We start from the raw sequence: 24,516 nt of genomic DNA, 5'->3' as shown, positions 1-24,516 counted from the left end.
TTATTTGGAGTCTGTTTCTGGTCTTTTATGCAATCACAGAGCAGGAGGTTGTTGTGATCCTAAGCTCTCTCAGAAGCAAAGCAGAAAGAAAAACAATGTCACTGGAAACAAAAGCTACATGGCAACAGGTAACTCCCACATCTACCACAATCAACATTCACCAAGTTATTTCCCATCATAGCTGTCAACCTTTCCCTTTTTTGCAGGAAATTCCCTTATTATAGCATTGGGAAACAGCAGGGAGGGTTGACAGCTATGTTCCCCATAGTGCTGTCTTATTAACTCTGTAGGTTTGCAAATGACACCAACTTATTTAGGATGTTGAAACTCATATGGACTATGAATAGCTGTTCTAATTGAGTGAATGGACAACAAACAACAAAGAAACAAACTTTTTTTTAATTGAGGGGGTTCCTTTGTGTATTTTTCAATGATTCCATTCCATTTTTTGTAAATGTGCAGATATTTTTTACAACTGTTTATGTTTTAAATGCTATTGGGTGACAGACAGAAGGTGGAACTGCTCAACACCTGTGTTGCCTCTGCCTTCACTCCAAAGGAAAACAATGCCCAACCTGGTGATAAGAGGATAAATGGTATAAGGAGGGAGCTGCAGCCTGAGAAAGGAAAAAAGGTGCTACTTTAAAGGAATTCAGATCTCCAGGGCCTGATGAACTGCATCCAAGGGTTCTAAAGAAGCTTGCAGATGGAATCTCAGAGCCTCTGTCTATAACCTTTGAGAATTTTGGGACAAGTGAGGTCCCTGCAGACTGGAGGCGGACAATGTCCCTATCTTCAAAAGCCAGGTGGAGGAGGGGAGACCAACCAGTCAGTTTGACACTGGTGTCTGGAAAGGTCTTCAAACAGATAATTAAACAGTCGGTCTGTGAGCACTTCAAAAAGGATGCTGTGATTACTAAGACCCAGCAGGGGTTTCTCAAAAATAAGTCATGCCAGAAGGGCCTTCTCGGTGGTGGCGCCCGCCCTGTGGAACGCCCTCCCGTCAGAAGTCAAGGGAATAAACAACTACCTGACATTCAGAAAACACCTAAAGGCAGCCCTGTTTAGGGAAGTTTTTAATATGTGACTCTGTACTGTATTTTGGTATTTGTTGGAGGCCGCCCAGAGTGGCTGGGGAGACCCGGCCAGATGGGGGGGGGTATAAATAATAAATTATTATTATTATTATTATTTTGATGGAGTTACAAGCTTGGTAGGTAAGGGGAATGCTGTGTATCTGGATTTCACTAAGGCTTTTGGTAAAGTCCCTCATGATAGAGGGACTGCAGTGCTGGAATTTGGGTTGGACAAGGTAACTGTTTGGTGAATTTGTGGCTGGTTGACTGATCAAACCCACTAATGCTCACTAACAGTTCCTCTTCTTCCTGGGAAAAAGTGACCCATGGAGAGCTGCAGGGTTCTATCCTGGGGCCAATTTTGTTTATAAATGACATGGATGAAAGAATTGAGGGGATGCTAATTGAATCTGCAGATTACACCAATCTGGGACGGGTAGCTAATGCTGCAGAAGACAGAATCGGGATTCAATATGACCTTAACAGATTGGAGAACTGGGCAAAAACTAACAGGAATTTCAATAGGGACAAATGGCAGGCTCTGCACTTTGGAAGCATTTAAGACGGGAGACAACTGGCTTGCCAGTAGTTCATGTGAAAAGGATCTAGAGGTTTTAGTGGAGCACAGGCTTAACATGAGTCAACAATGTGGTGCAGCACCAAAAAAGGCAATGTTATTCTTTTGGACAAAGAGGCTCAAAATTCATTCATTCATTCATTTAATTTATATACCGCCCTATACCCGGAGGTCTCAGGGCAGTTAACAATAAAAACCACAATATATAACATCAAAAATCAAAATAATTCAATAACCCCCCCAAAAGAGCCACCTTTTAAAGGGTATAGGATGTAGATCAGGTCAGGCAAAGGCCTAATTAAAAAGGAACGTTTTTGCCTGATGCCTAAAGGTGTATAACGAAGGCACCAGGCAAACTTCCCTGGGAAGAGCATTCCACAGATGGGGAGCTGTGGCGGAATAATGCCTGCTGATGGTTCAGGTTCATTATGGGTTAACCTATCACTCCCATGTTAGGTAGGTGTTCCCTGGGAGGCGGAGCTAGTTGGCATTCTAAAAGGAGGGGGAACAGCCTTGAAAGGCAGTGGGGGTTTGGCAGTTGGGGTGGAGGGTTAGAGAGAGAAAATGGGAGGTTAGGCTTTGGGGAATGGGAGGAAAGGTCATTACCGTTGCTAAAGGGATGCAGGAATTATAACTAAGCTGAATTACATGAGAAGAAGATTTGTAGCAGTAATAACCCGAGACATACATGTTTTCAAGTCACCTAATAAAGTTAAATGTGCTTAAACGTTCGCTGACTGTGGCAGTGTGTCAGTACCTTAAGAGGTGTGACTAAGAGGAGAGAAGTTACAGGTAGGTAGCCGTGTTGGTCTGCCATAGTGAAAACAAAATAAAAAAATTAAAAAAAATTCTTTCCAGTAGCACCTTAGAGACCAACTGAGTTTGTTCTTGGTATAAGCTTTCGTGTGCATGCACACTTCTTCAGATACCAAGAGGAGAGAACAAAGCTTTCCTGGGGAAGAGGAAACTGTATGCTTATTCTCCTGTCATACAGAGGGCTGGACAGTGAAGCCAAGTGTGCCACTTATGTGCCTAAAGGGAAGGCAAACTGCAGTAGTTGGGAACCCTGGTAGGGAGATCCCATAGGTGGCAAAAGGTATTCAAACATAGAGCCCTGAGGTACCCCAGAGACAACTCCCATATGAAGGATTCATCCTAGTTGTCAGTGAAACCTAGGGAGAGTCACTGTTGGGGAAGTATTGAAGGGGAGGGAATAGGATCCCTCACAGGAGCCCCTGCAGAGAAGGCCCGTTCTCATGTTGACACCCTTCAGACCTCTCAAGGAGTCTGGTGTCTTTATGATTTACGGTTGATTTACACACACACACACACACACACACACACAACCAAAAAAACCCTGTGTCTAGATGCAGTGTCGTAGCACAGGTTACTAGCACCTGGGGCAGGGCAAGTGTTGTGCCCCCTGGTGGATTGGGCGGCCCAGTGGTGCTGGGCTGTTGCTGGGGAAGCTGACTGCAGCTCCCTCACACACTGGAACCTAGCAGAGAAGAGGCACAGCAATGCTGTCACTTGTGCTCCTCCTCTCTGCTGCTTCCACGCGGGCCAGGAGCTTTGGCCTGGCGGCACAGGGCCAATGCTGAGCAAGAGGCTTCTGCAGCTCCCTGGTGTGCTCCAGAGAGCAGCAGGGGAGTGACACGGCACTACCACCGCTTCTTCCCTCCCTCCCTCCTTGGTGAGCAGTGGTGGCACCCTCTCCCTCTCTGCTGGCCCAGGGTGGGGCGCATGAGGGCGTCCTTTCATCAGCCATGAGGAGGCACCACCACCAGTCCAGCTCCAAAGGCCCAGCCCCATTTTGCATCCCCGTGGCTCCAGCCTAGATGAGTCAGCCTGTCGTGAGATTGCTTTGTCGCACCCCCTCAGAGTTGTGCACCCGAGACCATAGTTCCTGTGCCCCCCCCCACATCTCTGTCTAGATGGAGTGAGTGCAGAGCATTCACATCCCAAGAGTGTCCTGATCCTCCCATTGCTGCAGTCTCAGATTCCAAGAGACCCCAAACTTCATGTCTGGCGCACTCTGCAGCATAAAACAGACTCCCCATCTGCCAGCCCCCAGCCCCACCTAGGCAACTTGCAAAAGTGGTGCATTTTCCCTGTCCACTTTTACCTCATCTCACACTGCAATTCTGCCCCTCCATCCTGAAATTCTGGGCTTTTGTCTCTATCTCTCCCCTCAGGGAGGGGCTTTCCTCATTTTCCATCTGGCAAGTGAGTCTCTATTAATGGCCTGCTTAATAGGTTAATGGCTGAGCCAATCTAGTGATTACATATTGTTCTGCCAGGCAGTTTCCTGGACACAGAAAAACTGGTTTAAACTCCAGGCCCCCCACTAAATCCAGGAATTTAAGGGTTTAAATTCTAAACCTTTACTAAATCCAGATATTTCAGGGGGGGCTTTCGCCTGCAAACTTATAAGAGGATAGAATCATAGAGTTGGAAGAGACCATAAGGGCCATCCTGCCCAACCCCCTGCCAAGCAGGAAACACCATCAAAGCATTCCTGACAGAGCCTCCGCTTAAAGACCTCCAAAGAAGGAGACTCCATCACACTCCTTGGCAGCAAATTCCACTGTCCAACAGCTCTTACTGTCAGGAAGTTCTTCCTAATGTTTAGGTGGAATCTTCTTTAGGTGGAGCAGCAGAAAACAACCTTTCTCCCTCCTCTATATGACATCCTTTTATATATTTGAACATGGCTATCATATCACCCCTTAACCTTCTCTTCTCCAGGCTAAACATACCCAGCTCCCTAAGCCGTTCCTCATAAGGAATCGTTTCCAGGCCTTTGACCATTTTGGTTGTCCTCCTCTGGACACGTTCCAGCTTGTCAGTATCCTTCTTGAACTGTGGTGCCCAGAACTGGACACAGTATTCCAGGTGAGGTCTGACCAGAGCGGAATACAGTGGTACTATTACTTCCCTTGATCTAGATGCTATACTCCTATTGATGCAGCCCAGAATTGCATTGGCTTTCTTAGCTGCTGCATCACACTGTTGACTCATGTCAAGTTTGTGGTCTCCTAGATCCTTTTCACATGTACTGCTCTCAAGCCAGGTGTCACCCATCCTGTATTTGTGCCTTTCATTTTTTTTGCCCAAGTGTAGTACTTCACATTTCTCCCTGTTAAAATTCATCTTGTTTGCTTTGGCCCACTTCTCTGATCTGTTAAGGTCATTTTGAAGTGTAATCCTGTCCTCTGGGGTATTAGCCACCCCTCCCAATTTGGTGTCATCTGCAAACTTGATCAGGATGCCCTCAAGCCCATCATCCAAGTCATTGATGAAGATGTTGAATAAGACTGGGCCCAAGACAGAACCCTGTGGCACCCCACTAGTCACTTCTCTCCAGGATGAAGAGGAGCCATTGATGAGCACCCTTTGGGTTCGGTCAGTCAGCCAGTTACAAATCCACTGAATGGTAGCATTGTCTAGCCCACATTTTACCAGCTTCTTTACAAGAATATCATGGGGCACCATGTCAAAGGCCTTGCTGAAATCAAGATAGGCTACATCCACAGCATCCCCTTCATCTACCAGGCTTGTAATTCTGTCAAAAAATGAGATCAGATTAGTCTGATATGACTTATTTTTCAGAAACCCATGCTGACTTTTAGTGATCACAGCATTCCTTTCTAGGTGCTCACAGACCGTTTGCTTAATGATCTGCTCTAGAAACTTTCCTGGTATTGATGTCAGGCTGACTGGGCGGTAATTGTTTGAGTCTTCTCTTCCCCCCTTTTTGAAAATAGGGACATTTGCCCTCCTCCAGTCTGCTGGGACTTCGCCTGTTCTCCAGGAATTCTCAAAGATTACTGCCAGTGCTTCTGAAATCACCTCTGCCAGTTCTTTTCATACTCTTGGATGTAGTTCATCTGGCCCTGGAGACTTGAATACATCTAAACTAGCCAAGAATTCTTGTACTACCTCCTTAATTATTCTGGGCTGTGTTTCTCCTGCTGAATCATCTGCTCCATATTCTTCAGTTCAGGCATTGCTTTCTTTTTTGGAGAAGACTGAGGCAAAGAAGGCATTGAGGAGTTCTGTCCCCTGTTCGCATTTTACCACCTTCTCCTCTAAGTGACCCCACTGTTTCCTTGTTCTTCCTTTTGCTACGGACATACCAACAAAAGCCCTTTTTATTGCTTTTAACCTCTCTAGCAAGCCTGAGTTCATTCTGTGCTTTAGCTTTTCTGACTTTGTCTCTACACGTGCTGGCTATTTGTTCTGGTGGTTTCCCCCTTTTTCCATTTTTTGTACATATCCCTTTTAAATCTTAACTCAGTTAAAAGTTCTTTAGATAGCCACCCTGGCTTCTTTAGGCACCTTCCATGTTTCCGTCTCACTGGTATTGCCTGAAGTTGTGCTTTTAATACCTCCCTTTTAACAAGCTCCCAACCATTATGAACTCCCTTCCCTTTTAGTATTTCTGTCCATGGGATCACACCCAGCGTTTCCCTAAGTTTCCTGAAGTCTGCTTTCTTAAAGTCTAGAATTTGAGTCTTAGTATGCTTGGTTGCTCCTTTCCGCTGTATAATAAACTCCAGAAGAGCATGATCACTCCCACCTAATGATCCTGCCACTTCTACCCCACTAACCAGGTCATCACTATTGGTTAGGACCAGATCTAAAATGGCTTATCCTCTTGTTGATAGTTTTAATATTTTTTCCTGGGGCTCTGATATTTGCACTTTTAACTTTCACATCATGCTGAGTTTGCTGCTTGACTGCTCTTTGCTCTAGTCAAACTACTAATTCTATAGTTTATAACAGTTGAGGAGAGCAGGGTGCTTGTCTCACAGAGGGACATAGGAGAATCTGGCTAGCCAGCTGAATGCCAGCTTCTTTTCTGCTTTTCCCCACAGCAACAGTGACCCAAATTGGCTTGCTACCTTCTCATATGTGCAGGGCTGGCCTACTCATGAGGCAAGGTGAGGCGACTGCCTCAGGTGGCAGGATCCACAGGGGCAGCAGACCCCATTGTAGATCTTTATTCTCCCCATGTTCTTGATGTAGATTTTTCCTGGCAGGCAGAGGGGTGCCATTTTGGGTTCATTTCAGGTGCCAAAATGTCTTGTGCTGGCCTTGCCCAAATGACCACTTGGGACTTTATCAAGGATTAAGATGCCAGTGTAACCTACAGAATGAATGCACTGTGGGACTGCAAGCTGTAACATGGGCTGTGGGATACTGAATTGATTGTCTGGGAGAGGGTCACTGAGTGGCTGTTGGGTGGGAGGGCATTTCTGGAGTAGAGCAACTAGATCTCTCGGCTAGCCTCCCTCCTGCCATCTATCCAAGGCAGTGACTGGAGAGAATGATTGCAGTGGGGTTGCCTGTGGAACTGCTGCCTGCAACTGCAATGCGATGTTTGTCCCACAACCTGTCAGATGCTGGCTTACTCTGGAGCAAATTGAGTAAAAGCTTGCTTGGTGGGGAAGAATGACTGGAATGAAGTCACTGCAAGTAAGGATGCACCTGCTTCCTGACTTGACACGTCCAAGATGAACAGCGAGAGCTAAAGGGCTCTTTCCTGGAGCTGGTGTCTCTGCCCACCTCCAGCCAGGTTGGACTGTCTTGACTGCAGCTGCTGCTTTTTCTTCTATAAAAGAAATGAAGTCTATGCAGCAGAGTGAAGAGATGTGGATGACCCAGACAGTCTACACCTGTCTCTAGTGGACAAATAACCCTTTGAGAGAACAACCACCCCATTTCTAGGATTGTATTCTGGAATTCTATTCTCCTTGTTGGTTTTACAGTAGTCTTTTCTTTGTGCCCATTTTCTGTCTCCTGCGAACAACTTGAGAGTTATCCATACAGTGTCAGTGTTTTGGAGAGAGGCATCCCTAAATTTCTGTTTGTAAGGAGGAAGATTAAACCAGCCCTCTTTTTATTTATTTTTTAATTAAAAAAAATATTTACTCGTAAGGAGGACAGATTTTCTTAGACATCTTTTGTTGTATTGTATGGTATTTATTTTCCAATCCACATTTTTATTTTAAAGAGGAGCTTTATGGTTTTATACCATAAACTGTTGATTCTCCCCTGCATTCCTTTTGTTTCTGTTAGGTTAATATTTTAACCAAGAGGTAGGAATGAACAGGTAATGTGTAATGGATGGATTGTCTGCTTTCTAACCATAGCTGTCAACCCTCCCTGCTGTTTCCCAATGCTTTTAATAGGGGAATTTCCCGGGGAAAAGGGAAAGGTTGACAGCTATGTTTCTAACAGCCACCCTTCCACCACCTAGCGGGAGTCCCAGAAAAAGGCTACGGTACTTTGTGTGGTTCCCAAAATGTTTGATGTGAAGATACGTAAATGCTCTTAGCTCTTCTAGCTCCCTCTGATGGGGGAAATGTACTATTATGACAGTTTCCTTTTTAAAATTCAGATGACTTTATAGAAAAATATTTTTTCTTGTTTGCAGTAAACTCTTTAGGAGTTAAGAGTTGGTTTGATTAGTGTTTTATTTCCTCCCAGGAAAAGGCCCTCGTGTTAGCAGTCTTCAGGGGCCTCTGGGTATGAGACTCCGTTGAAGGCGAGCCAGAACAAAATATCACCAGCTGTGCCTCTGAGGCCAAAAAACAGTTTCAAGGTTAGCATGAGAAGCCCTCCCTCTCCACATAAACAAAGGCTCCAACTGAACTGCACAAACTGTTTGCCAAATACCTTTATTGTCAGCAAAAGTTAGGCTGGCGAGGCAGTTCGGGATAAAGAAGGTCGTCTGCAATTTGGGTAGTGCAGGCTTTGCAAAGCAGATTGATTAATTCAGCCTCTGACCCCCAACCCCCCACGGCTGGTACTGGCTGTCCCTTTGGCTAATATCCCAGGCTATGGAAAGGGCAAGCCATTCTCCAAAACAAAAAGCAAATCACTATCTAGTTATGAATAAACCTCAAACACTTAGGGAGGCAGACCCACAATGGGATACTTTGCAAGTAACCAGAGTCCCATCCTTCCCCACCCCCACAGCAACAGACACAAAGTTGTACCCCTCACATTTAAACTTATCAGCCAAAAACGGACAAATACATCCTTTGGCAGACGGCCTACACAGGTATCGAAGGCCTTCACCTCCTGTCCCAAGTCATGGCAAAAGCCCTCCCCTGGGCTCACAAGCCCACAGATCCTTTCCAGAGATGAGATTTCAAGTGGGAGCAACACAGCTCTGGCCAACATGCAGGAGTCCAGGTCAGCCGGTAGATGGAGCCAACTGCTGCATTTGCTCCCAGGATGGCTGGGTCTTTGTCTAGCAAGCAGACAATAGCTAGGGCTGTTTGGAATCTAGATGCTATACCTGCAGCCCCAGAAGAAGATGGCTCAAAAATGAAGCCAGTCCCCTGCTTTGCTCAGCTTGTCCTACCCTCTCTAGGCAGGCAGCCATTAAATGGCCCACACTAAGCTGGAGCGATAGCTGGCTGCAAAACATCCTTGGAATAAAGCCTGGTTTGTGTGACCGCAAGGAGCCATGTGAGGGCAGCTCAGGCCATTGCCCAGGACACACTTGACGGACGAGGAGAAAGGGAAAGGAGGACCCAGGGGAGAGAGGCGGCTCTCTGTGCTTTTATAGCATAGCCTTTGTTATAAGAACGGAGGGGGGAATAGAGCGCCAGCCTGGCCCAGGGAGGAGACGGCAGGGCAAGCACAGCTACGTCACCCGCTCTTGTGACAGGGCCAAGCCAGGAGTTGATTTCACTACATCTAAACACACAAGGAGATTAGTCTAAGAGAATGGAGTGGAAGTGGGCTGAGCAGGAAGTGAAGATGGAGAGAAGAAGCTCTCAAGGCTGGTCTTTCGCTTCTGAGTCTTGATCATAGATGTAACTTCCGACTGCACCTGTGTTCACACCTGCAAAAACAGCAGAAGCATCAATGGAGGAAGGTGGCTGAAAGCAGAAAGGCCAAGTTAACACCCAGCAGGCAGAAGCGGAGAGCAGAATGCACAACTTTCTGTGCTAAGTTTCTTTTCTGCTTCAAATGGTGTCTCTCCTCCCACTTGGACTAAGAGGAGTACACAGATGTGACTTGTAACTGCCATCCCATGTGAGAAGGAAAACCTCTCTCTGTTTGGGGATATAGCATAGCACTGACTACCTCCAAAATACTCCATGTACATGGGCAATTATGTTTAAGTTTGAGACCAAACTGATATCTATTATTATTATTATTATTATTATTATTATTATTATTATTATTATTATTATTATTATTATTATTAACTTCTCATTGTATTTTCTTTTAATCATCTCTTACTACATCAGTTTATGTCAGGCCTTCTGACCTTCTTGCCTCTTGTTTAACAACTGAGTTCCAGAAAATCCATCTGTCCCAATATCAGACTCACCTTTTGGTCCAAAGAGGATCCCATAGCATGGCTTGTGGCAATAAGGCTGTCCATCATGCTGGAGGGGGGGAAAGTGGGAGAGAAATACATCACTGTAAGCCATAAGACTAGCCTCTCCACCACTGGAAGACTTATTTGGATGGCCAACTATTGCATGGCCAAGGAGCCTTTCCTACTGGCCAGTAACAGGTACCGGTATGTGTGGAAGTGCTGGGGGAAGGGGGAGGCAGGGGTCTTTCTCAAAGACCCCTCACCAAAAGCAGATGCTGGTCAAGGATCCAGCTTGGCCCATGTGGCACCGGTCATAGTGAAGTGCTGAATCTCTCTGCCTGGAAATGACCTTGTGCCTAAGGACAAGGGCAACACAAAAGGCTTGGGCCTGCCTCTGTTGTGGCAAGATACAAAAAAGGCTGGTACCCAAGGATTCTGAATGGCTTAGATCTCATAGGCCAGAGCCATTAATATGAAGCAGGGGTATACTGTGCCTGAGTGACATGGGAGCTTTCGCATCCAGAGCTGGAGCTCTCTGGCTGTGTCTACATTATGCCTTTAAAGCCCATTCGAAACACGTTTCCCCTTCAAAAAATTCTGGGTACTGTGGTTTGTTACGGATTGCTGAGAACAGTAACTGTCAGGGGTAAACTACATTGCCCAAAATCCTTTGGCGACAGAATGAGATTTAAATGTGCAGCCACTAGGAACAATGCAGAACTACAATTTCCCCCTCCTATTCTATTTATATTCTGCATTTCTCCCTAACATGAATTCAAGGAGGCAAACAGATAAAACAGAAACAGCTAAAAACACTGGGGGGGGGGGTAATTGACATACATATAATTACAATTTAAAAAAAAATCACAGCCATTTCCTTTAAAACAGTCAGTTCCAGTTGGAGTTTCTGAACCGTTTTCATCAGCAGCCCCACGTGGGACTCATTAGAAGAACCCAAACAGGATCTAACTCTGGCGTGTATCCCGGTGGCCCAAGGCAACATCTCCAGGAAGAGGCACACCTGGCAACTAACTCTGCCAATGCACTTCCAGCCACCGCAGAGACCTGGGCTTCCACACTCAGGGTTGAGTCCAGGAGCACACCCAAAATGCAAACCGGTGTTTTCAGCGGGGAGTGTGGCCCCGTCCAGCACAGCCTTCTATGCTCTGTTCTGCCTTCACAGTGACCAAGAGCACCTCTGTCTTGTCTGGATTAAGTTTCAATTTGTTCACCCTCATCCAGTCCATTACTGATGACAGACACCAGTTTAGAACCAAGACACTTCCTTGGAAAGCTGATAAATATACAGCTGCTGTATGGACACAGAAGAATGCATCTTGTTTGCTTTTCAGAGCAGTAGCAGAGGAAGCCGTTCATGCCAAAACCAACTTGAGTTCATAGGGGAAGAGCTGCAGCCAGGATTTCTGGCTACAAAGCAGGGCTCATCATCAAAGTGCTGTATCAGATAGCAAACAGGCAGCCAAACATACAAGGTTGGATCTGCCTCTAGGATTATAACTTCTGACAGTTCTCACATTGCATTTTTCCTTCTAGAAGATGAAATGCTATGTCAAAAAAGCACTTTACACACATGAAGAACATACAAATGTTATCTGGCTCTGGACGTGTATGCTGGGAATCCACAACAACTGTATGAAGCGGCTCAAGAGAACCTAAAACAGGAGGGAGTGTTTAATATTCCAGAGCAGACAAAGGACTATCCAGGGGTAGGCAACCTAAGGCCCGTGGGCCGGGTGCAGCCCAATCGCCTTCTCAATCTGGCCCACAGAAAATCCATCTCTGGGTTATTTGTGGGGCATAGGAATTCGTTCATTTTTTTCCCCTTCAAAATATAGTCCGGCCCACCACATGGTCTGAGGGATGGTGGACCAGCCCACGGCTGGAAAAGGTTACTGACCCCTGGACTATGCTCTGTGCAGGTCGCAGAGGCCAGAAGTACACTATGAGAAGTCACAGTCACTCTAAACTGGACCGATACATGCAGTGTAAGCTCTTCACAACTAAGTTTGGAATAAACCAATGCCACATTAACCTGCCGCTGGTAAAAGCCAGTTAATCAGAGCCTCTTCCTCATTATCTTTATGTAACAAGCATTTCTTGTTAATGGTTTTTACCGATTCTCAGGGAGCTTTCACATCCGTGGTACTTTGGAAGTGCACATGTGAAGTTGCTCAAAACCACAGATCGCTTCAGGAATCATTTTGTGTGTACCTGCTTATCTCAAAGCATGTCATTAACCCAATCCTCAGGTTGTAAGCCATTTCCCAAACTTCTGGTGGCATCCTCACAGGCAAATGCTTTTTGTGTTTTTACTAAAACCATGACCCCTAACAATGCATTTCTAGTGACTGTGTTGCTATTATCGTGAGTGGTTCGAAATTTGAACTGTACAAGCTTTTGCGAATTGAAAACAACATCTATCCCTTAGAGTAGGAAAATCTCCATAAGAAAACACACATAGAGAGAGATTTTATTGGATTGATGGGTGGGGGGGGGGAGGCAGTGCTTTCTCAGTATCCTTCACCAATATTACTTCTAGATAAGGAGAAAGCTATTCAGAAAAAAATGAAACTATCACACAAAATTTTTGAAGATTCACTTTGTGACACTTTTATTGAGCACTACATGTCTTTTAAATGTGCAAAATATTGGCCCAACCCAGAGAACCTGTGTTAGAATGCAGCGTTTGCACCCAAGCCTTACCTCAGCGTGGCCTCCGGGGATCAGAGTCTTGCCACAGCGCTCACAGCGCAGGCAGGGGCGGTGCCAGTCCTTGCCCAGTGAAGTCACCTTCTCAGCTAGAACAGACAAGAAGTGGCATGCGAATTTGCAAGTCAGTCAGTCCTCATGGCAACTGATGCTGCTTGTGCCTCACAGAAAACCATCAGACAAAAAAAAAATCCTCCAGAGATCAGACAAACCACATCCAAAGCAGTGCTGGAAGGGTTTGACACAAGAATCTCAATGCAACATTCTGGCCACAATTCAGCATCCTCAGAATCTCAGTCCCCCTTTTCCTTTAAAGCAAGTTTCCACCCATTCTGGGTGGAATGAAAGGCTTGCATATTTAGGGCAAAATCCCCAAAGCTAGAAGGAGGCTCAGTTCCATGGACTAAGAGATGAGGCCACAGTGCTCTTCGTAGCTTCTTGCCCCTCACTGAAGCAGAATACATACTGCATACATCAATGCAAATCTTTTATGATTTATATAGGGCAAAGAATTCAACTTTTCTAGGTGCAGAACCCTTGTTACTTTGTTCTGTTCAGTCCTGTGTACAAGGGTCAGCAAGAACATAGCCCCCCAGAATGTCAGGAACATAGCCCCCCAGGATGCAGTGGATGAATTAGACTCAGAGATTGAACTAGGGACCGACTTTGCAGAGAACCGCCTGTCAGAATTGAGAAAGGGCAGTTCAACCCCCCTTTCTCAATAGAGAAGACTCTATTAACTCTCAAGGAGAGGAAGAGTTGGAAAGCAGTCAAAGCATTGCTAGGCAATCAGCAGATAAGCAGTGGTCTGAGTGGGTTGAGTGAGAGTGAGCAGGAGTGGGGAGGTCTCAGTCCTCGATCCAGGTGTTTGGATAAAACCAGAAGGCAATGGAAGAGCAAGAGGGGAAAGGCAGGAGTCTGGCGTCTTTCCTGTTGTGGCAGGGGCGAGATTTCAGACTGACCAACAAACATAAATGCGAACAGGCGAGAAGCCGGGCTCTGGATGTGTCCTTTTGTAAATAAACCTACATAAAACTGCCAGAGAGACAATTACTTCTTATTGGAGCTTGCTTGTCTGCAAGAGATGATATATTCCTTTTTTGAAAAATCAAATATTATCCGCCATTCCAGGCCATGACCATTTCTGGCTTGGTGACGCTGGTTTCATTTGGCTGCAACATTTCACTGTATCCCTGAAGCAAAGGTGGGGGAGATGCAGGACAGGCCAATACTCACCAAAGTAGACCTTCTTAGAGCAGCGTGGGCAGATGTTTGGCTCCCCAGTGAAGGTGGTAATGCTGGTAGCTGAAACACAAATGGGAAGGCATGAATTCTTTTTGGCTGATGAGGTCAAAGGCCTTCGTCAGGTCTAGGAAGTCGATGCACAAGGGGTGTCTCTGCTCTCAGCACTTCTTCTGCAGCTGACACAGTGAGAAATCTCACCTGTGGCTCCTAGAAGCTGTCAGCATGTGATAGCGGCCGCACCCCAGGAAACAACATGGACTGACCAGCTTAACCAGGTGAGGGAAGCTGTTGGGTCTCAAACCCTCGGTGAGCTGGGGACTTCCCCTGCATGCAAATACAGGCTCTGGCAGACTGAGTGGGTCCAACAGTCAAGAAGCGGTTTCTGCCTGTGCTGTGGAGGGAAGTGAGGGGCAGATGGGGCTTGTCACCCTGGGAAGGGAGCCCGCCCATCCAGGAGATGGAAAGCTCTGATACTAACCCTCTGCTGCCTTGTGGGGTCTGCTTGGGAGAAGAAAAGGCTGGGGAATCAACCCTAAATACAGAGTTGAGACCTTAAGATGGTCAGATGGCACACTGTACACCACCTTCTGGCAACTCCTGCAGCCAAGCTGGTGCCAAATGTCTTGCTCTGCTTTCCTCTGAACCATGTCAGCCAGCGACGCCAAGAGGGGGCAGCCCTCATCTGGGCAGCCCTGGACCTCCAGACACACTGCCCAGGCTTGTGCTGCAGGGAGGTCACTTTGGTGCTGCTAATGCAGCAAAAAGAACGTAGGAGGCAGCAGTTATGAGTTAGAAGCTCAACCTGACTGGCGTAAGGTTCAAGCGCTACAGGTTGCCTTCACTGGTGGGAGAGAACGCCGTGTCTCACTGGTCAGTTTCTGCCCACCTTAAGCCAGGCAGCTCCCAGTCAAGACAGTTCTTACCTGCCGCTGTCTGCAGGTTTCAATGGGTGCTTGGAGCTCAGAGCATCACTTGACAAGTGGACTGAACTACTGCACCAGGCAATAAAGAAACAAACCCTCTTGCACCTTGCAATTTGAAATGTCACTTTCTCTCTCTCTCTCTCTCTCTCTCTCTCTCTCTCTCTCTCTCTCCCATTAAAACACACAGATATTCACAATAAAAAAGCAGCACAGCACAGCACCCACTCTTTCCTTCTAAACAGCCAGTTCCCAAAGCCTGTCTTCACCAGTCAGCAGAAGACCAACAAAGTGGGAGGCGGTCTAACTTCTCTAGGAAGGAACTTCCAAGACTGTGAGCAGCCACCACCAAAAATGCCCTTTCCTGCATCACCACCCAGTGTGCCTGTGAGGGTGGCAGGACCAAGAGAAGGGCCTCCCCCAAAGATCTGAGAACCCAGGCAGGTTCTTATGAGGGAACATGGCTTTTCAGGTAACCTGGACCTAAAATGTATGAAACTTTTCTCTATTTCTGTAAAACTGCAACATCCACACAGCACTGAGTATGCAAGGAGCAACAAAAATGGATAGCAAGCTAGTTATCAGAAATCATGAAAAGGTAGGTAGCCATGTTGGTATGCCATAGTCATAAATAAATAAATAAATAAATAAATAAATAAATAAATAAATAAATCCTTCCAGTAGCACCTTAGAGACCAAGTAAGTTTGTTCTTGGTATGAGCTTTCGTGTGCATGCACACTTCTTCAGATACCTGAAATCATGAAATGAGCCAACCACAGAGTCTCCCCATTGCTCAGCAGCGAATGCAAGAAGCAGGGGTGCATAGGCTGTTGCCTGCCACAACCCCAATGCCCTCGGAGCACCCCTTCTCCTGCTTTCTGGGCCAACTGCCTTTCCTGGGACCCAATGCTCACCTTTGCTGGGTGCCTTGGGTGCTGCGCTCGCTTTCTTTTCTTCTACTTTGGATATGTGCTCAATAGGGCCTGGTGCCACTTGCCCTTCAGATTGGGGCTTATCATAGATGTAGGATCCTGCCCCTCCGATGTTCACACCTGGAAAATGGAGCAGGAGAGGTCAGAAGGGCTTTCTGCCCAAAAAGAATTACTTTTCCATTCTCCACAGCCATGTCTATGTATTTGAGGGAAGCCACAAACATCTTCCCATCTAGAACATTTCCCTGGTTGCAGCAATGGGCAAAAAGGTTCCTCAACGTAGCCCAGCCAGCTAAAACCACCATCAGAACATACAGGGAGCCAGCAGCTTCATAACCAAGTCAGACTATTGGTCCCTATGGCTTAGTACACTGACTTGAGGACAGCTCTTCAGGGATCGTTCAGACACGGATCTTTCGCAGTCTTACATGGTGAGTTGAAGCTGCCTACAAAATTATGTGCTCTCCCAGTGAGCTCCAGCCCTTACTCTATCCCCAGTGCTTTCAAAGTTTTGGACCCAGCAGCAAATTCCTGTACCTGCATTGGAGGGGTGAAGGCAGCCCTGTTTGGAGAAGTTTTTAATGTTTTATAGACTATTGCATTTTAATATTCTGTTGGAAGCCGCCCAGAGTGGCTGGGGAAACCCAGCCAGATGGGCAGGGTATATTATTATTATTATTATTATTATTATTATTATTATTATTATTATTTCAACAGTAATCAAGATATTGTTGTCACTATCCAGTAACATGTTAGGGGATTTCACCATAAGAGCTCAATTCCGACACCCAAGGAAGTCCCCTAACAGCAAATATTAACATGCATTTCATTTTATCATTATTTCCTATTGGTTTGTTTTGTAGTTTGTATAAGTTAATCTGTTTTTAAGAGGAGAAGGTCAGAGTGCCTTGGATGTGGGCCCTAGCCAACAGAATGTCTGGAGCTGGTTCCACTACGGGGGTTGCATTGGGACACCTGATCCCAGTAATCTCAGGCATGGGGAGGAGTTGCTTGAGGGCCAGACCACATCGTTATTAAGGAGGCTGGTTTAGTCATTGTCTTAAGAGCATCCCTGCCTCTGGGATAATAATCAAAAGCATACAGTATTTTTCACTTCTTATTTCATTCATGAGGCAGAAACACTGGGGGGGGGGGGGATAGGACTTGGGTAGTTGCAGCAGGGAAAGAGTGGAACATCCACCTCAGCACTTCTCTGTTCCACAAGTTTACATGTAATGTTTTGCTCTGCTCAAAGTTGCTCCTATTTAAAATAGAGCACACCTCAAACCACAAGGTGTGCCACATCAGAGATATGTGAAGACAGACTCAAAAGTGATGTCTCTAGTTGGCTTTGGTGAGGGAGAAGGTGAGAGAGAGAGAGAGAGAGAGATCAGCATTTGTGTCTGGAGTTGAAACGGTCCAACCACCCAGAAAGAGAAACCTACCTTTTGGTCCAAATAATGTTGCGTAACAGGGTTTGTGACAATAGGGCTTTCCATCGTGCTAAGACAGAGAAATGGCAACTGTTAGATTAGGAAAAGATTATTAGCTTCAAACAACTGTCCACTCAAGGCTGATAAATCACTAAATCATAAAGGGAGGGCATTGACTGTTTCATGTGAACTTGAGTCTATAAAGAATCTGGAGATGCCACAAGGGTTTGTTATTTTATTTGAGATTCTAAATTTGCCATCCACTCACAAAGTGCTTGTTGTAAAATTTAAAAACAATACACCAATATTTTAAAAAGATACCGTAGAACATAAAATACACACACAGTTTTCAGGGATAATTAGAAAATCACAAAGTTAGAGCAAATAAAATAAAAACATATAGACAGTAGTGATGAGAACAAGGAGTTCTAACTCCTATGGACTTCAAAAGAGAAAGGCCGTTCCAGTTCCCACAAGAGTTGCTGGTACTGGCCAAAGATGGAGGAGAAGGGCACATGGGGGCTCAAAAAGCATCCTGCCTCAAATGAGAAGCAAGTGAGACATAGTAAGAGATAAAAAAAGATATGAATAAGAACGCCAAAATAATAGATGACAAACCTGATAGAATGGGAAATAAAATCGACCAAAACACCAAATTAATTGGGGAACTATCAAGTCAAATGAATGACATATCAAGCTAAAACCAAGAGTTATTTAAAATGGTCCAGGAGCTAAAAAAATAAATCTCAAAACCTAGAAGATTCCTCCAAGGAAGCTCACAATGATTGCAAAGAAGTAAGAAGAGAGCAAGATAAGATTAAAAAAGAGACGGCAGAACTGAAAAAAAGCTCAGGAGGCAGCACTAGATGCGACAGCCACTTTACAAATGCAGAGAAAGAGATGACTCTGAGAGTTAGAGGTATCCCCTAAGAGGCCGAAGAGATTATAGATGAGCTAATTTTTAAGGAGCTAGCCAAGTGGTTAGAGCTACAAGAAGGCGAAACACTTAAGGGAACTGAAAAAAAATTCAGAGTCAAATCTAGTGTGGCAAAAGCCAACAAGTGGCCGGGAGACTGTTTGGAATTCTTCAGTTCGAGTCAAATTATTGGTCAAAATTATTGGTCAAAAATATGGAAGCCCAGGAAAAAAGTGAAATACACGAGTTCCGTGACCTGCAAATTAGCAAAAAAGTTAAATATCTGGGCATTTGGCTCACAGTGAAGAGCATCAATTTATTTCAGGCTAATTATGACAGCACCTGGAAGGAGATAAAAAACAAACTGGAAATCTGGAATAGGCTAAATATCTCCTTTTGGGGAAGAATTTCCACAATAAAAATGAGTGTGCTTCCAAAAATGATCTTTTTATTTCAATTCATCCCAGTTATAGGAACAGCGAGCTGCTTCAAAGATTGGCAGAAGGATATATTAAGATTTATTTGGAATGGCAGAAAACCTAGCATAAAACACAAATTATTGATTGATATAAAAGAAAGGGGAGGGTTTGCAGTACCGGATCTGAAACTGTATCATGAAGCAGCTTGCCTTTCCAGGATACGGGAGTGGATTACATTAAAAAACACCAATCTGCTGGACCTAGAAGGGTTTGATAATAGACATGGCTGGCATGCCTATCTAGGTTATGAGAAGGCCCAAGTGCATAAAGCTTTCTCAAATGATGTGATTAGGAAATCGTTATACAGTGGTACCTCGGGTTACAAATGCTTTGGGTTATGAACTTTGCTAACCTTGAAGTAGTTCCTCCGGATTGTGAACTTTGCCCCAGGATGAGAAAAGAAATCGCGTGCCGGCGGTGCATCGGCAGTGGGAGGCCTCAGGTTAAGAATGGTTTCAGATTAGGAACAGACCTCTGGAACGAACAGGGGCGTCGCTAGGGGGTGCGGTGGGGGCGGTACGCCCCGAGTGGCAGGCGTAACAAGCGGCGGGCGGGGGTGACAAGCGGCGGGCGGGGGTGACAAGCTGCTGCTCCCGGGGTGACTGGCAGCGTGGGGAGTGGCAGGAGGGGCCGGTGCTTGTCACCCCCACGCGCTGCTGCTCGCTCAGTCGCCCCGGGAGCAGCAGCATCGGACCGCCGCTTCCACAGCCTCCTTTTGAGCCGCAGAGCTTAAAAGCGGGCTCTTCGGCTTAAAAGGGGGCTGCAGAAGCGGCGGCGGCACTCCCGGAAACGCCCCGGGGGCGGGGCATCATGACGGCACAATGTGACGTCACGACGCCCCGCCCCCGGGGTGTTTCCTTTGCCTCCCCGGGTGCCGCGGAGCCTAGCTCTGCCACTGGGAACAAATTAAGTTAGTAACCCAAGGTACCACTGCATAAAGTGTGGGGTAAATATAAGGTCTTACTAGAACACAAAACGCCTTGGTGGCTATCAGCGACAGAAGCATTCTTGGTTAAAAAGAAAAATATGAGACGTAATTGGGCAACCTATAAAGAACTGCTGGAAGAAAAATATAACAGGTTAAAACTTAAAAAGTTCAAAGAAATCCGAAACCACCAGACATAGTGGTTGCAATATTTCCAACTGAATGAGACTTTCCAAAAAGACAAAACAAAAACAAAAAAACAAAAAACCCTGGCTTTTCCACAGAACCTTCCAGGCTTGAAAAAGATCTGATTCAAATTAAATACAAAGTACTCTCCAAAATGTACAGGCTCCTCCTTGACTGGGAGGTGAAGGAGGAAGAAGTAAAATCTGTAATGGTGCAGTAGGCTATGGACTTTGGCTATAATATCCAAATGGAATCATGGGAGTGGCTTGGGAGGAAAGATGTAAAATTCACTGCATGTTATGATTTAAAAGATAATTGCATGAAATGCTCTACAGGTGGCATTTAACACCTGTCAAACTGGCCATTATGTTTAAATCTAGGCCAAACACCTATTGGAAATGCAGGGAGGCGGAAGGCACAATAATCCACATGTGGCCAAACTGTAAAAGAGTTAGAGCAGGGGTCAGCAAACTTTCTCATCAGGGGGCCAGTCCGCTGTCCCTCAGACTTTGTGGGGGGCCGGACTATATTTTGAATAATATAAATACCCTGCAAGCCAGTTCTGCAGCTGCCTCCAAACCTGGAGGAGGAATGCACTCTGCATGCACTCAGGAGCACGTCTCTGCGCTGTCTGCTCACCGGCGTTGTTGACGGGCAGTAGCCGCTCCATTGGCCCATTCCCACGGAGCTCCCAGGTGGCGTGCACCACGTGCTGCGGCCCGTCATCTGAGGCCAGGTCAGTGGGCAGGCCACGCATGTGGAGCACCGGGCAGGTGGCGCACAGCTCAACCTCCAGCTGCTCCAGCACAGCCACTGAACGTGCCACCAGCAGCAGTGCCGAGCCGGGCACCAGGCACAGGGCCAGCAGACATGCCAAGCTCCAGCTGAAGCCCCGCAATGTGCCCGTCACGATGCCGGGTTTACTTCAGTGGGTGGGTGGCGAGGCTTCGGACTGGCTGCAGGAACTTCCTGCAGCCAATCCGAAGCGATGCCAGCATCACAGAAGTCAGTTCCCGCGTGGCAAGGTGTCCATGGCTTCTTTTCATGGAAATGCGGGGACTGACCAAGCAGGCGACAGGGTCCATGGGCCGGATTTACAAGCCTGGTGGGCCGCATCCAGCCCCCAGGCCATAGTTTGCCGACCCCTGAATTAGAGAATTTTGGGAGATAATTTACAATGAACATTTAAAAATGTTTAAAAGTTATTTCCCCAAGAAGCCTGAAGTCTTCCTGCTAGGAATAATGAAGAATGAAATTCCAAAGAAATGTAGGATAATTTTCATGTATGCTAGAGTAGCAGCTAGAATTTTAATTGCAAAGGGTTGGAAAGGAGATGCTATCCTATCCAAGCTAGTCTGGCAAAACAAAAATGTGAGAATATGCAGAACTAGCCAGACTATCAGCAAGGTTTCGAGATGTCACTGATCAAAAATTTAATAGAGAGTGGGATGTGTACAGAGTTTATTTAAAAGAACATTGCAAAAACATAAATCTGTTGGCAGGTCTGGATTGACTTTCTGCGTGTAACAAGAGAACTTTATAAAAGCAATGTTATCAAAATAACCTAGAAGAGATAAAGCTTAGTGTGTAGTAAAAAGAATGTAATTTGGGAGCCACAATGGGGGGACCGGGGGTCATGTGGAAACCAACTACAAACATACCTACAACAAGCACTAATTATGGAATGAATGTTTGTTTATTTTTTTCTTTCTGTTGATTGCTTTGTGTTGTGCAGTTTTAAAAAAAACCAATAAAGCTTTTTTTAAAAAAAAAATCAAATGAGAAGCAAGCTTTTGAAGCCAACTGAATTATCCAGCTCACATCAAAATCTGAGCTGGCAAAAAATCTGTTTGACTTGCCTAAGATCCAGGACAAAGCGCTGCCTTTTGTATGGCAGGCCCACCAAAGCCGCCTGCACCAGCCGCCAAATATCCTTCCATTTACTCATCTGGCAAGCAGCAGCAGCAGCAGCAGCAGCAGCAGCAGCAAGAAGAGAGAGGCTTGTTCTCTCTCTCCCTGCCTCCTCACCCCCCTGGGGCACCACAAGAACCTTTCAGCAAACCAGCACCTTCCCTGTTCCTCTCTTTTTAAAACTGTGTTTATTAAGTTTTATAAACAAATGAACAAAGCAAATAATCCAGCAATAACAGATTATGCTGTAAAGCAGCAATTCTGTGACATGGGCCTTTTCAGGTGTTACATGTGCGTTTTCATATGCTTGTAACAAATGGAAGAAGAGAATTTGTCGATTTTTAGTGACAGGAGTATCATATTTCCACATAGAAAACTAGGAAGAACATGTCTATACTTAAAACTTATTTAAAATTTTATATTTTTGATTTTGTTTTGACTATGGCAGACCAACACGGCATGAACATCACAGGCATAGCAAACAATATTGGCAGTATCTGCACTTAGCTGTCAACAGGAGTCAATTTGTGAGAGGAAATGGTGATAAGGCAGGAACATATTTCTCCCTTAATGCCAGGAATGCACTGCTTGTACTTCCATAGAAGGAAAAGCAAATACAGCCGGGCTTGAGAAAACATCCTTCCACCTCCCAGTAGCAACATCAGGCTTGTCACCAGTTAGCAGACAAGAGAGAAGCAAACGTTTTTTGAGTGCCATGAAGACTGAGACACCCCACTGCTTCCCTCACCCACCACATGAAGCACGGAAAGAAAATTGCTGGGTGTGACTCCTCCAAGTGTGGGACGTGGTCCAGTCAGGGGGGAACCTTCCCAACTCCCTGGTAGAGCACTCAAGTGTGCTGGCTAAGACACACCTTTAGAGAGAAAGTGCTTCTCGGGTGAGTCACTTTTCTCAGATTTCACATAATGGGGGAGCCTCATGCCTTGAAAGCAGATGATTCCTACCCACGGCTCTCTTGTGGTACATGGGCACACATTACACAGTACCCAGGTACACTTTTCTTCTACTCTCTCTACAACACTAATTGGGGAATGAACAGTGCTTGCTGGTGCTGACAGAGGCAAGGCGCCCCTAGGCCAGGAGCAGGAGGGCTGAGGCAACAATAATTTCTGGCTCCAAAGTGGGAAGGAAGAGTAGAAGTCACCTTCCAACAATTTACAATGACTCAGAGTCTAGGCTCAGGAGCAGCAGCAGCCATGAGGGAGGGAGCTGGCTGGGCAGCGCCTGGCGCCCCACGCAATGGGAGAGGCCCAAGGACTGTACAACACCCCGCTTCCCTCCTCTATAGTCAGCCACTCTCAGGGTTTTCTGTCTCTACTCTGCCCAAGGCAGCCTGGGCCTCAATAAAGCTAACCATGGCAAACCATGCTTGTGGAATGAGGCTTCTTGCACTCTGTGCCTCACAGTGGGGTGTGCAGCCTACTTCTCAATTGCACCCAGACTGCAGAAGGTGCCATTGGAGGCCAGTGCATTTGTTTTGCCTTGCACTTTAATGGGATGTTGATTTAACTGCTCTGGTCTGTGGCTGCTCTAACTTTTTGTTATTACTGCTGCTGATTTGTTGTTTATTAGGGTGTTTTAATTATTTTGATGATTTTATTGTTTATACTGGAATTGTGAACAGCCCTGGTATCCCCATGTATGGATACAGTGTTCAAGGTAGAAATATTTTTATAATTAATCAAGATATTATTGAAGGTATTATTTAACTTCCTTATTTAGTTTTTAGAAGGAACAACAAGAAGAACCACCTCCAGATACAGTACAAATGGCGTAATTACATGTGCAGACAGAAAGGGGGAAAGATAGGCATAAATCATTTCATAAACTTATCTGAAATGTCACAGAAACTTAGAAATAAATATTAAAATGCAAAGCTTTTGCTTTCAGGCAACACAGAATTGGGTAGAATCATTTCTTTCCTTTCTAAATCCTCATTCACAGAATCATAGAATCATAGAATTGGAAGAGACCACCAAGGGCCATCCAGTCCAACCCCCTGCCAAGCAGGAAACACCATCAAAGCATTCCTGACAGATGGCTGTCAAGCCTCCGCTTAAAGACCTCCAAAGAAGGAGACTCCACTACACTCCTTGGCAGCAAATTGCACTGTCGAACAGCTCTCACTGTCAGGAAGTTCTTCCTAATGTTTAGGTGGAATCTTCTTTCTTGTAGTTTGAATCCATTGCCCTGTGTCCGCTTCTCTGGAGCAGCAGAAAACAACCTTTCTCCCTCCTCTATATGACATCCTTTGATATATTTGAACATGGCTATCATGGTTCTTGTTCTGCCACTGAAAATATACTCCTGATGAACTATCCTTGTGCAAAGTGAAACTGGAAGCCCATCTTAACATGCAACAAATCCCACACAACCCAGTGAACTGGAAAGCACCTGATGCACTGGAGCCTCACTGACGGGGAGATGCTGCCCCAATTGTTCCTCTGGGTAATTGTGACAGTGAAGAGCTGGAACAGCCTATCCTGCATGACACTACAATTGCCCCAAACACCTTGAGGGTAAACACTTTGTGGGCTAATGGAGCACAGAGCAGAATTCAGAAGAGAGGCGATTGGCTAAAATATGTCCACCTGGTTAACAGATCAAAGATAAGCACTCCCAGAAACTGCCCCAAGGCAGCAGGTCATGTCCAATGGGACTCTTACCTCAGCATGCCCACCAGGAGTCAGGGTCTTGTTGCAGCGCTCACATTTCAAACAGAACTTGTGCCAATCCTTTCCCAACGAAGTTACTTTCTCAGCTGCACAGCAGAGAAACAAGAAAACATGTAATCAAAATATGAACTTTCAGATA

At 45.8% G+C, this 24,516-nt stretch overlaps 1 protein-coding gene across 1 annotated transcript in view; it reads right to left on the bottom strand.

Annotated features, from left to right (window-relative positions):
- The window catches only part of LOC117047840 (cysteine-rich protein 2-like), a 75,374-nt gene that overhangs the window by 14,029 nt on the left and 36,829 nt on the right, over positions 1-24,516 (bottom strand). Inside the window, exons 2-8 of the mRNA XM_033151066.1 lie at positions 24,369-24,463; positions 17,277-17,334; positions 15,814-15,951; positions 13,970-14,038; positions 12,728-12,822; positions 10,013-10,070; positions 9,453-9,517 (exon numbers count right to left, since the gene is read on the bottom strand). Of these exons, the coding sequence (XP_033006957.1) occupies positions 9,453-9,517; positions 10,013-10,070; positions 12,728-12,822; positions 13,970-14,038; positions 15,814-15,951; positions 17,277-17,334; positions 24,369-24,463 (578 nt within the window). The remainder of the gene's footprint in view (positions 1-9,452; positions 9,518-10,012; positions 10,071-12,727; positions 12,823-13,969; positions 14,039-15,813; positions 15,952-17,276; positions 17,335-24,368; positions 24,464-24,516) is intronic.

The sequence above is a fragment of the Lacerta agilis genome, chromosome 6, assembly GCF_009819535.1.
Source record: "Lacerta agilis isolate rLacAgi1 chromosome 6, rLacAgi1.pri, whole genome shotgun sequence".
Classification (NCBI taxonomy): Eukaryota; Metazoa; Chordata; class Lepidosauria; order Squamata; family Lacertidae; genus Lacerta; species Lacerta agilis.
Note: the sequence above shows the minus strand (reverse complement) of the source record. Positions and strands in the feature narration are given on the sequence as shown.